The following is a 13,440-nucleotide window of genomic DNA, read 5'->3' as shown; positions in this document are numbered from 1 at the left end:
CAAACTATTTCCCCTGTAGATAAATCACAGCTTCTTCCATTACAGTTTTTTTAGTACAAAACCTAGTTCCATAATATGCATCTTTTCCCTGTCTTACAGCCAGAGGGGAGAGAAGAAAGAAAGAAAGAAAAAAAATTATATATATCAAGACAAAGAAGGGATTTGCTCATCTACAAGGCCCATGGACCTGAAATACAACTTTAGTTTCCCCTTCAGTATGCCCAAAGCCACCACCCATCGCTTTAGCCTCTGCTCAGCTGACCCAACCACAATCTTTTGCCACGCTGCCAAATACAGCGGGTAAATCCAGAAACGCCTGTTCACCACTTGACCCAGTGAATCCACCACTTAAAAAAAAAAAATTAAGTTCAACTTCTACCCAAATGTTAGTAGGCATTCCTGCAAAGGAGGCAGAAGGACATGCTAAGGCTTCAAAATATATGTTGTATCCAACAGCTGAGCAGAGCTAATCTCTGCCTAAACACAAGCCTGGCTTGCGGGTCAGAGATCAGGATTTTGCTGCAGTCTGGGCAAATATCTGCCCGTTCTGAGGGTTCATCCCACCCTACAACGTAGCATCTTTCCAGTCTTCAGGCCAGGCCTCACTCAGAAAACCTTTCCCGCTGCTCACGGGGAAAAAAATTTAGCGGCTGTGCAGCCTGAAGAGCCTCGGCTTGACCCCGGCTGCCCACAGCACCTCTCCTGGACTCGGACAGTTGGCCCATAATTGAGTTTGAAGGACACTTATGGCTGAAGATTGCACCTTAACTCACTCAAAATCTTTGAATCTCAGGACTTAAGTCGAACTGACTTTCGGCAAAGCTTTATGCTGATAGCAAGATAGGAAGCAGTGCTGTGAAGCTGCGCGTGATAAGAAGTGAAAGGACTGCTGGAGCAAGTTATTTAAATATCTTATCCTAGCACTACTTCTGTTGTACCGCTGCCAACTCTTAACTGCAGCCCAAACTCCCAGCTGTAAGACTTGCTCTTTTGCAGCATCCTGAGAAAACGCTACCACTGATTTACTTCGCAGCTTAAAAGGGTAGCCATGTGACGGCCACTTTGGGAGCGGGATTTATGAGCCAGACAGGTCTGCTGGCTCCGCTGCAAGACCCCACACCACGTTACCGGTTTTGCAGTAACATGGTGTTTTGCAGACACCCTCATTTTAAGTTTTAACAGCGTAGGAGCAGGAGGGCAGATTTAAGCGTTCAAGCCTGATGGATAGGCTGCCCCGTGTTTTTGGCTTGGTAGCAGACACAGCATAGTAACCTTAGCTAGTGATTGACTGTGCGTGGTCCAGAGGCCTTCATGTGATAGCCCTGGAAGAGCGACAGATAGACCTAACCCCTATCCTAAAGGGTAGCTGTTTTCCTGGCGTCTGTCTCCGTTTCCTCCAGCATCGCAGTCAAATATCCAAGGTAGCAGCATTGGGAGGAAAAAAAAAATTGTCACCTTTGCAACACCAGCAAGTTTTATAATCGATTTCAGCATCCCTGTAGGTCCACCATACGGTAGCCTTGATGGATGTCCTGCACCAAGGTCAGGCTTGAGCCAGAAGACGGTCTAAAATCCCCCTCAATAACTAACCCTGAAGTGGTATTCAGCAGTTGAAGAGGCTGTCAAAACAGAGGCTATCCCAAAAGAAATCCTTAGGCATAAGACCCAGAATTACTAATGGAAGAAGGCAAAATTGTTTTAACAGACAAGCTACAGCCTGGACTCATTATAATCTGCCCGATGGAAAGGAAACTACAGCACATCTAAAGTTTCCTACGTCTCCTGAAAGATGCATGCACGCCAGCACACTAAACCTGCAAAAAGGTCACTGCAGTGATATATGGCACCATCTTCTGCCCATATGCAGGTGGCGCAGCAAAGCCACAATAAACAAAACCCAAAAGCTGCCTCAGCTCTGGCTCAGCTTCCTCCAGACAAGCACTTAAAATAGCTTAAATAACAGGATGCAAGAGGGGAAAGTAACCCACACATTTCCTTTTAAGGATATATGCTCTCAGCGGGACACACTAGCAGGATCACAGATCCCTATTTGCCTTAAGCTAACATTTTAGAGCATTGTTTTACCACCTTGCAGCAGCGAACAAAGTGTTCAACCAGGCTATGATTTTAGGTACTGAGTGTTTTCAGAGATGTTTATCTCTGCTATTACAATTGGGGAGAAGGAAAACAAATAAGCAGAGCAAGTTTGCAGATTTTGTTCTGCCTGCCTCCTCTGTGAAGTGCCACTGCTTGTCCAAGCACGTACAGAGACGTACAGCACACACACACCAGTTCTGCAGACCAAATTCACAGACTAGCTGAGTTTTGGAGCAACCTGCTCTTTCCCCGCTAACATGTAGGTCATTCAAAGCCTCGACGGTTATTGTTCCCTGCTTAATTACTTTTTTCAGATGTTGGAATGCTTTTTTTCCTATGACTGTTTACCACATGGATCACTTCCAACAGCAGTACCTGTTTGAAGGATACTGGGAGTTGCTTGTCTGAGCTATAGCTGACTTTAGCACTAACCTTAAACCATGGTTTTCCCACCTGTGAACAGCTTCTAACAAGCAGTAGCTAATCTACGGGACTCTCTTGCCTTTTGCTGGCTGTCAGAAAAGCCACACACCAGTTGCATGGGGACCTACAAGAGACATGGACAGCAAGAGGTGACAGAGCACAAGATAACACACCTGACAGCCCTCAAGTGCTGGAGGGATGCCTCTAGTTAGGTCCACCAGTCCAGCAGCATACACAAGAGCTGGTCCAACATACACCTGCAAAGTCCCATCCATGCAATGCTCACCCCAGATGTTGGACCAAGAGTGCTCCTATCTGGAGCAACAACTTGCTAGATGAACCACCAGAAGTCCCCAGTGAAGGTTAGACACCCAATTAGCGACCAGTTATATATCCCTGGGCAAAGACAGCTCTCCTTTAGGCAAGGGGAAAATGAATGAGAGCATTAAAGATGCTCTTGACAAGCATGGGTCCTCCCACAGCAATGCTTGTGGGCCGCACTGTGCCTAAAGCACACAAAACAGTCGGAAGGAAGGCAAGAAGGACTAGCAGATCCCACCACACCGGTGGGTATGTGCAAGGCTCATCACGTGTCTCAAGACAACCAAAGTTTTGACATTTCTTTTATATTTTTTATAACTGAACAGGGACCACCTCCTGAACAGAACGAGCTGGTCTCCCAGGACGGTCACTATTTGACTTGGATTGCTCAGTCTGTTGCCAGTGCAAAGGCAGCTAGCCAACCTAATCGTGATAATTTCCCCACACACTAATGACAAAAAGCCACTACAGTCCTTCCAAGTTAATCATTTTAAAGTCATTCAGAGGCAGAATAGGCTGCCTACATTCTAGTCTTATTATTGCGTGTATTCAGAACCACACCAAGAAGCAAGAACTAAGATTGTCCCTTGTCTCCCTGGGCTTCATCTGACTTCCACCTGCTGGAAAAGCCGCGGGCAGAGCGAGGCAGAACAGGGAGCTGCCTACAAAGCAATCTGCTTCAAGTACTGATGCGCAGCACTGCTTCACGAGAATCAGTTACCTTTGAAATTCATTTTTCTCTCTGGAGATCATGAATTCACAGCAAGCTGGAGCTTAAGAGACACCCTACCCTACCTAGAGGGCAGTTCAGTTAATAAAGATGTGGGGCAACTACCGATTCACATTTGTAACATGCTTTAGCAGAAACCGTACCATGTCCACGAAACAGAGACTGCAGATACTAGCTCAGGTTTCAAGATTTATGTCCCACTTGGAAATATTAGTGGAGTCTGCATAAAGAATATCCCAAAGAGCAGGAAACTGGGGTCAGCCTTCCGCAGTGGCCAAATGCCAATTCTTAAGCGATTGCAATGTCCAATAAGGGAAACTAATCCATGCCAATCCTATCACTCATGCAACTTATTTGTGGTCCGTGCCAGTCATTGGGTGCGGTTCCCTCGCTGCTGCACTGACCTCAACCAGTGCAGCAGCAATCACTCCCTCCCGTCCCACCTCCTCCCTTGCATTTTTATGCTCCTCCAACAGACCATATCAGGAAACTAAACCAGCAGAAAATTATTTTATCCATGATGTCAGTCTTCTGCCCATTTAAGCTTCCTGAACCAGCCTACCATGGGGAGGCTGCAAACGCCAGCACGGGGAACAAGCAGGAAGGCAGAGCCGGAGGCAACGGGGCACAGCCCGGGCTGCTGCGGATGTGCAACCTTGGAGCCAGGCTGGCTGTTACGGAGGTGAGAACCAGCTGGCACAGAAACGGAGCCACCAGAGGGCAATGCACATGCAAGCAGCCACAAAGCATTTCTATTGCCACCACAAGTCGCTCCTTAACTGCCAGGTACGCAGCCGCTAATTAGGCTTTGCTTGTCAAACTCGGGGCCTCAAATGCACCTGCACAAACCAGAAACGGAGCACCTCCGTCCGCCATCTGCCAGGCTAGGCCAAACTGCCAAAACCAGCAGAGATGAAGCGGATGCACGCTCAGGGAAAGCTTCCAAGTAGGAATATTTATCCTGCAGGAGCCATCATGTCCCGGGCCCTGCTGAGATGGCAGAGCCTCTGACAGGTGGCGAAAAAGCCACATGATTACATGGGAGAGGGCTCTTTGCCAGTCTGCCAGCGCCCTTGGGCTGCTGCCAAGCCGGAGTGTAATGAGCCTTTCTATTTTCAAGCCACCATCAGACCTGAGAACTGTGCAAGCCCTGAAATGCTCCCTGGGCTACAGTAATACAACACCCGTGGGGATACTTCTTCCACCCTCCCCATGAGGAGCAAGCAAAGCCCACTCCCGAGCAGCAAGGCACAGCCACCAGCCCCACTGCCCATGTCCTCCTTCTACTTGTGGCTACACGGGACAAGCCAGCAGCGCCGAGGCTGCTGAGGGGCCCCTGGGCAGGGAGAGGAAGATGAGGCCAGCAGGAGACTGCCCATACCCTGCTGGCACTGCTGCTCGCAAGGGTAGGAGAAACCCATTTCAAACACAGCACCACCAAGGCAAGGTATCCTCCCTGCTGCTGGCCGGGACTGCAGGCAACTTACCAACTTTGGCAAAGGCCTCCTTGAGCTCCTCCAGCTCATCCTTGGAGATTTGGGTGGTGTTGGCCATCTCATGAATTTAGGGAGTACCTAAAGAGGGAAAAAAAGGACATTGTGTGAAACCCAGTTGCATTCAAACACATGTGATTTTCAGCAGCAATATAGCAACAGTCAGCACCAATGTCACTGTACTTCTTGAAGCCACGTTTATCTTTCCACTAAGAAAACAGATGTGAAACTCGGCAGACGGTAAGGAGTGCGTTTCCCAAGTCAGAAATCCCATTAGCCTTGTTAATATTTAGCTCTGTGTGTTTATTTTACAGGCTGTGCTGTTCTGCACGCATTAAGGTACCTGCTACAAGTATGTTCTAAGTCAAAAAATAAAAATAAAAAACAAACAAAAAAAAACTACACCACACTCACATTTTCCCCAGCTTTGAAGAAAATAGAAATCTAAAGTATTAATGCAATAGATGCTGAAAGCTCTGCCTGCATGCCCGTCCCCTAGAGAGGAGCACAGCTGCCCCAAACAAAAGGTGAGGGTTCTCACCAGTACCCGCAGAAGGCCTTTCCGCATGAAGTGGTATACACGATATTGTTTGCAAAAAGAGAAAAGCAGTTTGTTTTTGTACTAGCAAACCGCTTGAATAAACAGCCACCTATTTCCCAGAATCAGCCTCTCAGGAAGACACGCAAACAACAGGCTATATACACTGTCCACCCTCCCGAGCAAGACACGGCAGGAGCACCGTGAGCAAGCGCGGAGCGCTCGCTTAAACCAGGAGCACGCAGAAACCCCACTTCGATCAGATCAGCACGGCTTCAGGGGCATTTAAGAAACAGAGAGGACGAGGGGCTTGCTTCATGAGGTGTGAGCTTCATGGTGGGTCACTTCACCGGGTGGGTGCCACCCTGAGGCACCACCACCACAAGGATGGGCAAAGGCCCAGGGACCTGCCTACGTCCTCTTCCCCAGACCACTCACAAGAGCACGAGGAGCCTGCCAGCACTTTGGTCAGCACGAACTACAGAAATCGGTGATCCATGGGACATGCAGACAGGATGTCCCCCGTGCAGTGGCTTTCCATGAACAAGGTTGTAGACACCAATAACTAAATTCAGCGGTGACAGAATTGTGGCTTTCAAAGGACTGGGGCTCAGCCCTCTGCAGCCTTGATGTAGCCAGCATCTAGTACACAGGGTGGCGTAACCAGCCTGTAGCTCAGGGTCTTTGCAAACGGGGATCTGGGCAGGCTCAATTCAACCTCAAATGAAATTTGCATCCCAAGATCTTCCAGCTTTCATTTCATTAGCTACAGCTGCTATAAGCTGAGAAATTAAAGGTTTCCTCCTCTGCCTATGGCTTGCCTATTCCTTTGTAAGCAAGAGGATGAAGGATGAATTCAGCTTTACGGACCGGTGAATTCAAGTTCATAGACCATCAGAAGGCAGGACCCAAACAGCCCAGCTTGCTGTTTTGAATGACAACCAAGGCTCATCCTCCTGAATGTCCATACTCGGATTAGAAAGCCTCCTTTGCCTAAAGCTCTGAGCTGTCTTCACAAGCGCTTGTTAGTTTAAGAACAAAAGTTTGCCTGTAGCTGAAAATACTAATTTTCTTTAATGCATTATTTGGTCTGGAAAGCATGAAGCTGTTTGAGAGGAGAACGGATAGACAGGCGTGGCACCCTGGGAAAGCAGCGCAGACAGGAGCTAGCAGCACAGACAGTCAACAAGAAGTTGCATCACTGCAGAGTTGGAGGAAAGCAGAGCAGACCCCACCTCCCGAGCCTCCGCAACGCTGCCCGCGGACAGGACCAGATGCCGAGCAGTCAGTCAGAGCCACTGACAGCAAGACCAACCAACTTCATCATCGGACTTATATTGCAAGAATAGGGCAGGGGGAGGAATCGCAGCAAAGCCGCGATGGATTGACAGAGCAGAAAAGTGCTGTAGTGGATTTTCATACTATGCCACAAATTACAAGCTAGGCTGGTCAATGCAAGGAAATGCTCCCATGCAGCTCCCTGCAAGATGCATGGATGCTGCGTGCAACACTGCCTGTCTCGCGGGATGCCCAGTCTGCCTGACCGGGACCTGCTTCTGCAGCTGAACCAGCTCCTTCCTCCTCAGTGCTCCCGTGGTTGCCCACTCCCTTCGTGCCACCAAAACCTGGGTGGGTTTTTTTGAGGGAACAGAGGGTTTGCTTAGCAAGAAAGTCAACTGTAAGCAAGCCTGGTGCATGCTACGGGAGGCTGATTTCACCACTGGCAGAAACACTTGGGTATCGAGAGCAGAGGCGATTTTGGCTGGTGATTGCCAGTGTAGCGGCAGAAAAGCTGCAGGACCTGCCAGGCAGGAGAGCTAAGAGACCTCCAGCAAGGAGCAAAGCAGGGAGACTCAGAAGATCCCATGCAGCACAAGTGTGACGCCTGGCACAAGGACACATCACCTGGCTCTAACGAGCAGAAAATGGTTCTTCTATAGGCTGCTACTAGGCAAGAAAATTCAGTCGACCCTCCTTCACAAATACTTCTTTTTTCCTAATCCTCACTCTTCCTGTTTCACTTTCAAACCATTAGGACTTCCCTTAAAAAGGGATTTCCAAGAACAGAATTATCTAACCACTTCATTGAGATTTAATTTGCTGGTATCTGCCTCTAACATCTTTAACACCATAACGAGCAGCCAACACCCCTATAAGCCGAGAGCTTTTAAGAAAGCTGCTGTTTGACTTTTTCAGGGAAACGGCACGCTCTGGACATGTCCTGCAGCCATTTGTGTGCATCTCCACTTAAAAAAATTACATTCCAGCCCCTGTGCTTGTCAGCTCAGTCAGCAAGTCTATAAGACAGACTCAGCACCCTCGGGGAGACACAGCGTAGAGAAGCGACCTCAGCGACTCCGAAACGAACCCCAGCTCGGCGTTCCCCCGCGGCATCGGGAAGCGGCCGCCAGCACCCTCGGCCAGCTGCCCAGGCCACCCCGCTCCCGCAGGACACCTACCTCAGCTCCAGCATCACGGTTATTCCTACCGGGAGCAAAAGCTCTGCCCGGCTGCCAGCGACGGCCAGAGACAAACTCTGGTTCCGAGAGGGGAAAGAAGGACCCGGAGAGGAGCGACGTGGTCCCGCACCCATTTTGCACCCTGGCGACAGACGGGTCGATGCACGCAGGCACAACGTGCGAGGAAGCTGTTCCCGCTGCAGGTCCTGCGCTTGCTGCCCCTTCTTCCCGCGCCCCGAAGAAGGAAAGCAAAGGCCACTTTACACTTCAACGCGGCTTTGCGGGACAGCAGCGGGTGGACAGCATATTCTGGTCCGTGCCGCAAAAGCTTCGCTTCTCGCTGCGGATAAGAGCCGTGCATCCAGTTTTCCAGTATCGACTGCCTTCCCAGATAGGGGCTGCATCCCGTTTTTATGCGAACAAGTTTTACGGCCTCCAAACACACTGCAGTCGCCAGATCGGGGGAGATTATTTGCTCCCCAACAGAACTGCAGTAGCAGCAGGTGACAAAGCTGGTGCCGTCCCTGTATTTTAACAGCCGTAAAGCAGCTGGGGATGAGGGATAAGCGCGAGCAAAGCCCTCTCGGCGCCTGCTTTTTCAGGGGCTTTATAAGCATCTAGGAACAAGTGAACTAAAGCTATTTACTAAAACCAGCCCGTTTCCTGGTGCTCATTTCAGCCAGACCCCCCCGGAGGAAAGGCCGGGGTCTCTGCCGCCAGGTTGTGGGGCCAGAAGCGCTGCTCAAACAGGAGGGAAAAAACACACCAAAAAACACCAAAAAAAAAAAAAACCACTAAAACCCCCCCCACAAAACCCCCAAAACAAAAGCAAACCCCAACTACATAGCATTCAGGCATCTGCAGATCACCCTGAAAGCTGGCAGATTAATCCAATTTTAAAAACGCACGGCAACCAAGTATTTCCCGACAGGGAGTCGAGCACTTCCAACAGAAACACGGCTGGAATTCGCTCCCAGTCCAAACAGGAGAAGCTGCTCTCCGAGCGAGCTCCGAGCGAGCTCCATCACTCTCTGACCTCTCCCAGTTTAATATCGCAACAACTCACTGATTAACAGCAGCACCTTGTTAAACGGGCAAACAGAGACATGTCAAAATGCCAACAAAAAAAGGTATTAATATACCTTTCCCTATCTTTTTATATATATATATATATATATATTTAAAAAAACAACACAATAGGGCTAGTCTAGAAACCATGACTCACTCAGTACATGTTTCTCTTTTCAGGGGAACTTGTGGTTTTATAGTCTGTTCATGACAAGGGCTCCAGACATGAGAGGGCAAGTCAGTCGGCATTAGGAAATTAGAAGTACTTTAAAAATCTGCATGTCTTTGCTAAGCCAGCAAAGAGCCGCCTCCCTTTCGGATCAGCCAGCGGCGCAGCAAGGAGCCGGGTCACCCCGCAGCTCGCACACCCGCCGCGCGTGCCCGCGGGGACCCCCTCGCCTAGGGCACGTGCCGCAGCGACGCCCCGTTTGGGCAATATCCCTGCAATCCGCCTCAAATAGGATCCACCCAAGGCATCTGAGGGCTCAGCCCATTCTCCTCCTCCTCCCAATTCGGGGAGCACCATGCTTGGAAATATTTGCAGCCGGGAGACGCGCACCACCCACTATTGGGCGCACCCAGCTGGCTCCTTCTCTGGTCCAGCCCAAGCAAAGCCTTCAGGGATTTGCACCCAGCAGCTTCAGCTCGACAGCAAGACTTACAGCACGCGGATTTGGTCCGACAGCGAGTCCTCCCCAGGATAATTACTAGATGCCGCTTTGGGGGGAGACGGGGAAGTTCAGGGACTGACGGCCACTAAGCGCAAACCGATCGAGCATCTCCTTTAAACCGGCAAAACTACCACCACCAGGTTTTCTTGGTATTCCTGAAAATCCCTGAAGCAGTTGTGCTGGGAGAGACGTGCTCCCTGCTCCGTGTTCTCACCCGGGAGCAGCCCGAGAGCTTTTGCTGCTGCTGTTACACAGCTAACTGCCACTGCCAGGGAAAAGCCTGGCAAGTTCATTAGGGGAAGGGACGTGTCCCAGAGTTAGTCATTGCACTTGGCTGGCCAGCAGCTCTCTCCGGATTTGGAGACATGTCTCCATGGGATATCCACCTTCCTGCAGCAGGTTCAGATCGAAAACCGCAATTCTCCTAGCTGGATCCGGGCAGAAGTGACACCAGAGACTTTTCTGAGCAGTGTTTGGTAGATGCCTAGTGTGGACCTGTAGACCCTACACTGAGGCAGAGTCCAACTGCATGGAAACAGCTGGTGCAAACCACTATTCATAGGCTGTTCCTATAACTGCTGCCCCAAAGTCCATGGTCAGCCTCAGACAACCTGATCCTTCACTTTTTGCAAGCTTCTCAAAGCGTCTCTCCCTGCAGGAGGGCACCAGATTCCCTAGCTCAGATCATCTTTTAAATCTTTTGTGACAACTGCTGGCCCAGCAGCCAGTTCACGTGCCTCAAACTCCCCCACGCAGCCAGACCCAGCACGCGGTCGGCACGTTCAGCACCTTCACCCAAAACCGACCTGCAACCTGCACCCACGGGAAAGCTTGAAATCGGTCAACAAATCCCAACTCGCAGCATTGAATAGGAACCGGCCCCTCATTAAAAGCCCAGCTCGCAGGAGCGCCAAGCCCTGCAGGACAGCATTAAGAAGAGCGAAAGCTGGTCAAGTGATAGTACATGGGGCTTCAAGTACATGGATTTGTGTGCAAGGTAGATACAGGAAGAAGGAGGATATGGAGCATCAGAGGCTGCTTGGATGGACACCACGGGGGAATCTACAACCTTGGAGAAAAGCAGAGGGATGCTGGCTTACTACCACGACGCTGGGGCCTCGCAAACCCGCATTTTCTACAGGGAGGCTGAACTGATGGAAACCTGAAAACGGGCTTGGGCCTCAGATGGGATGGAGAAGCACAGGATGCTTCCTACACACCTACACTCTTCCCCAAGGACTCCCGACACTGAGGACCAGGACCCAAGCGGGTCAGACAGTCAAAGCAGCAGCAGTGCTCGTTTTCAAGGAGGAGAGCAGCCGCCCGTAGACCTCCCCGGCTGCGCTTGCACGCTCGCGTCCTGCCGCAAACTTCCCGCTACAGCACAGCCGCTGTGCAAATCCTGCCGCAGTTATCTGCAAAGCGCCGGGAGCCGACGGGGCACAGCACGAACCACGTAAAAGACGGCCACAGACACCACTAAAGCAGTCCTCAAAAGCCTGTTTGCCAAATACTTCTCCTAAATGGAGCACGTCGGCAAATCTCTGTTTTCAGCAGAGCAGCCGCTCTGGGATTTGCACACATTTAAGACCATAACCTGCTAGATCGGTTTAACTTGCTGCTGAATTTCGATAGTTTGTTCCCGTCGTTGGCTGGAGAATGGCAATATTCCCCATGAACGAACTATCACAACGTGAAACAGGTGATTCCTTGAATATCCCTTTGGAGAGGAAGAACCAAAAACCCATTCTGCCTGAAACTTCCATAAGCTAATAAAATTCATAAGAGAGAGAATTCAAACCCAAGTGCAAGAAAGGAGGAAAGAAAAGGGTGGTCTCATGCAAGCTAGTGGACCGAGACTTAAAAAGCTTGATTTAAATTCCCAGCTCTGACACAGGGGAGGGGGTGGGGGAAATCATGCTAGCCTCTCAAGAAATTCTTATTCTCATAGTAACTCTTATTCTTGTGTAGTCCACCAAATAAAGCTTCATTTAAATTCCTGGCTCTGGAACAGGGAGAATAAATAAATAAAATAATAATCAAGCTAGCCTCTCAGGAAATTCTTATTCTCATAGTAATCCTTATTCTCCTGTAGCCCCCGAATAAAGCAGAGGATTAACCTTCTGCCTACTCCATTCCTAAACCAGAAGTGACTTGAAAGGACCCACCTCTCCCTGCCCATGCCCAAAACCCAACACAAGGTATCCCTCGTTTGGTGATGGGACCCCGGAGCGACCGGGGAGAGGCTCACTGCTTCCCAGCCGGGCGAGCGGGGCACTGCGAGCCTTGTAGGGCTGAATGAGTGCAGACCTCCTTCCCCCAGCAGGGACTGGGCTCCACTTGCCAGGAGCTGCGGGTTTCCATAGACATGCTTGAAACACGTGTCCCTCAATTTCCCAACATTCAGCCCCAAAAAAGCCCAGCTCTTCAGGAGGGCGAGATGGGGACCTCGGCCTCTACTCTGGCCTGCCACAGCTGAAAAAAGCCCTTGCAGGAGTCAAGGCCAGGCCACACGGTTCAAACCTGTCTTCAACCCCAGCCCTGTGCAGGATGCATCCCGCCGAGCACCACGCGGGATGCCGCTCCCCAAGTCCAAGGACTTTCCTCCCCCTCAAAAAGCCACCGCGGCCACTCGCATCTCCACGTCTGCGGCCGCTTTTGCCGTTCCCCTTCCCAGCATCGTGCAGCCCCATCCCCGAGCCAGGACCCCCGTGCCCCCAAGCTGCCCGCTCCGGGAGTCCCTCCCATGCGCTGGCTCAACAGCAGCGGCTACAGGCTCCGTTCTCTTTGCTTAGCAAGTAAAGTCACCGATATTCAACATGCCGTGATAAAGCAAGCAGCGTTACTCATTCTGTTAAGCTCCCCACCCGCCCGGGCAGGGAAGTCAACCCGATTCCTAAATGAAATCACGTTACAGTCACGACTTATTCAGTCCCAGCAAACAAGCTCCCACAAGCCGGGCAGCCGGCGTGCCGCTGCCGATCCACGAAGGGCGGACGACAGGGAGTTTCAGCAGCTCGTTCGGCTCGGGTGGTTTCGCACAGCCTTTCCACAAGATATAGCCGCGGTCAAATGATTTTGCAGACTGTTTTATCAGCTTGAGAGCAAACAGAGCTGTCCCGAAATCGCACGGCCGGGACTGAAATTCCAGCAGCCTGGAGACTGCTGCCTCTTCTGCTGATTATAAACGCTGGGGGAGCAGCGTGGCAATGAATGCTTTCTTAAATAAGAAACGAACCACTTAAAAACTATAAACCATACCTTAAACATTGGAATGATGTTTAAAAAGTCTCTTAAAAACAGGAACTCACCTAACAAATCCAGGAACTCATCTAACAAATCTCTTGCTAGAAAGAGCTACTGATAGACGGAGGAAAAAAAATATTTTTCCGCCCTTTCTTTGCTGCTGGAGTTCTTGCTTAGAAGGTATTCAAAAACAATGGAAAGAAATCAAAATAACTTGATTCCGAGCAAGAAAGTATCACTGGACAGCAGTAAATCAGTGTTGCTGCATAGTTGTTCTGGCAGCTTTTGGAAGCAGAAGAAACCCTGTCAATTCAACGCTTATTTTCTCTAGAGAAGATGGTGAAGCCCCTTTCTACCCTGAACAAAAGCAGAAGCATCAATCTTCAAGATTAAG

The 13,440-nt window shown here is 50.2% G+C and overlaps 1 protein-coding gene across 2 annotated transcripts in view; it reads right to left on the bottom strand.

The window, feature by feature from the left end:
- The window catches only part of PLS3 (plastin 3), a 51,880-nt gene that overhangs the window by 15,980 nt on the left and 22,460 nt on the right, over nucleotides 1–13,440 (bottom strand). For both annotated transcript variants that reach the window (XM_067303983.1, XM_067303984.1), the window contains one exon: nucleotides 5,059–5,145. In XM_067303983.1, the coding sequence (XP_067160084.1) occupies nucleotides 5,059–5,125 (67 nt within the window). In that variant the 5' untranslated portion in view covers nucleotides 5,126–5,145. The remainder of the gene's footprint in view (nucleotides 1–5,058; nucleotides 5,146–13,440) is intronic.

The sequence above is a fragment of the Apteryx mantelli genome, chromosome 13 (assembly GCF_036417845.1).
Source record: "Apteryx mantelli isolate bAptMan1 chromosome 13, bAptMan1.hap1, whole genome shotgun sequence".
In the NCBI taxonomy this organism is placed as follows: domain Eukaryota; kingdom Metazoa; phylum Chordata; class Aves; order Apterygiformes; family Apterygidae; genus Apteryx; species Apteryx mantelli.
The sequence above is the reverse complement of the archived record's forward strand: the minus strand, read 5'-3'. Positions and strand labels throughout refer to the sequence as shown.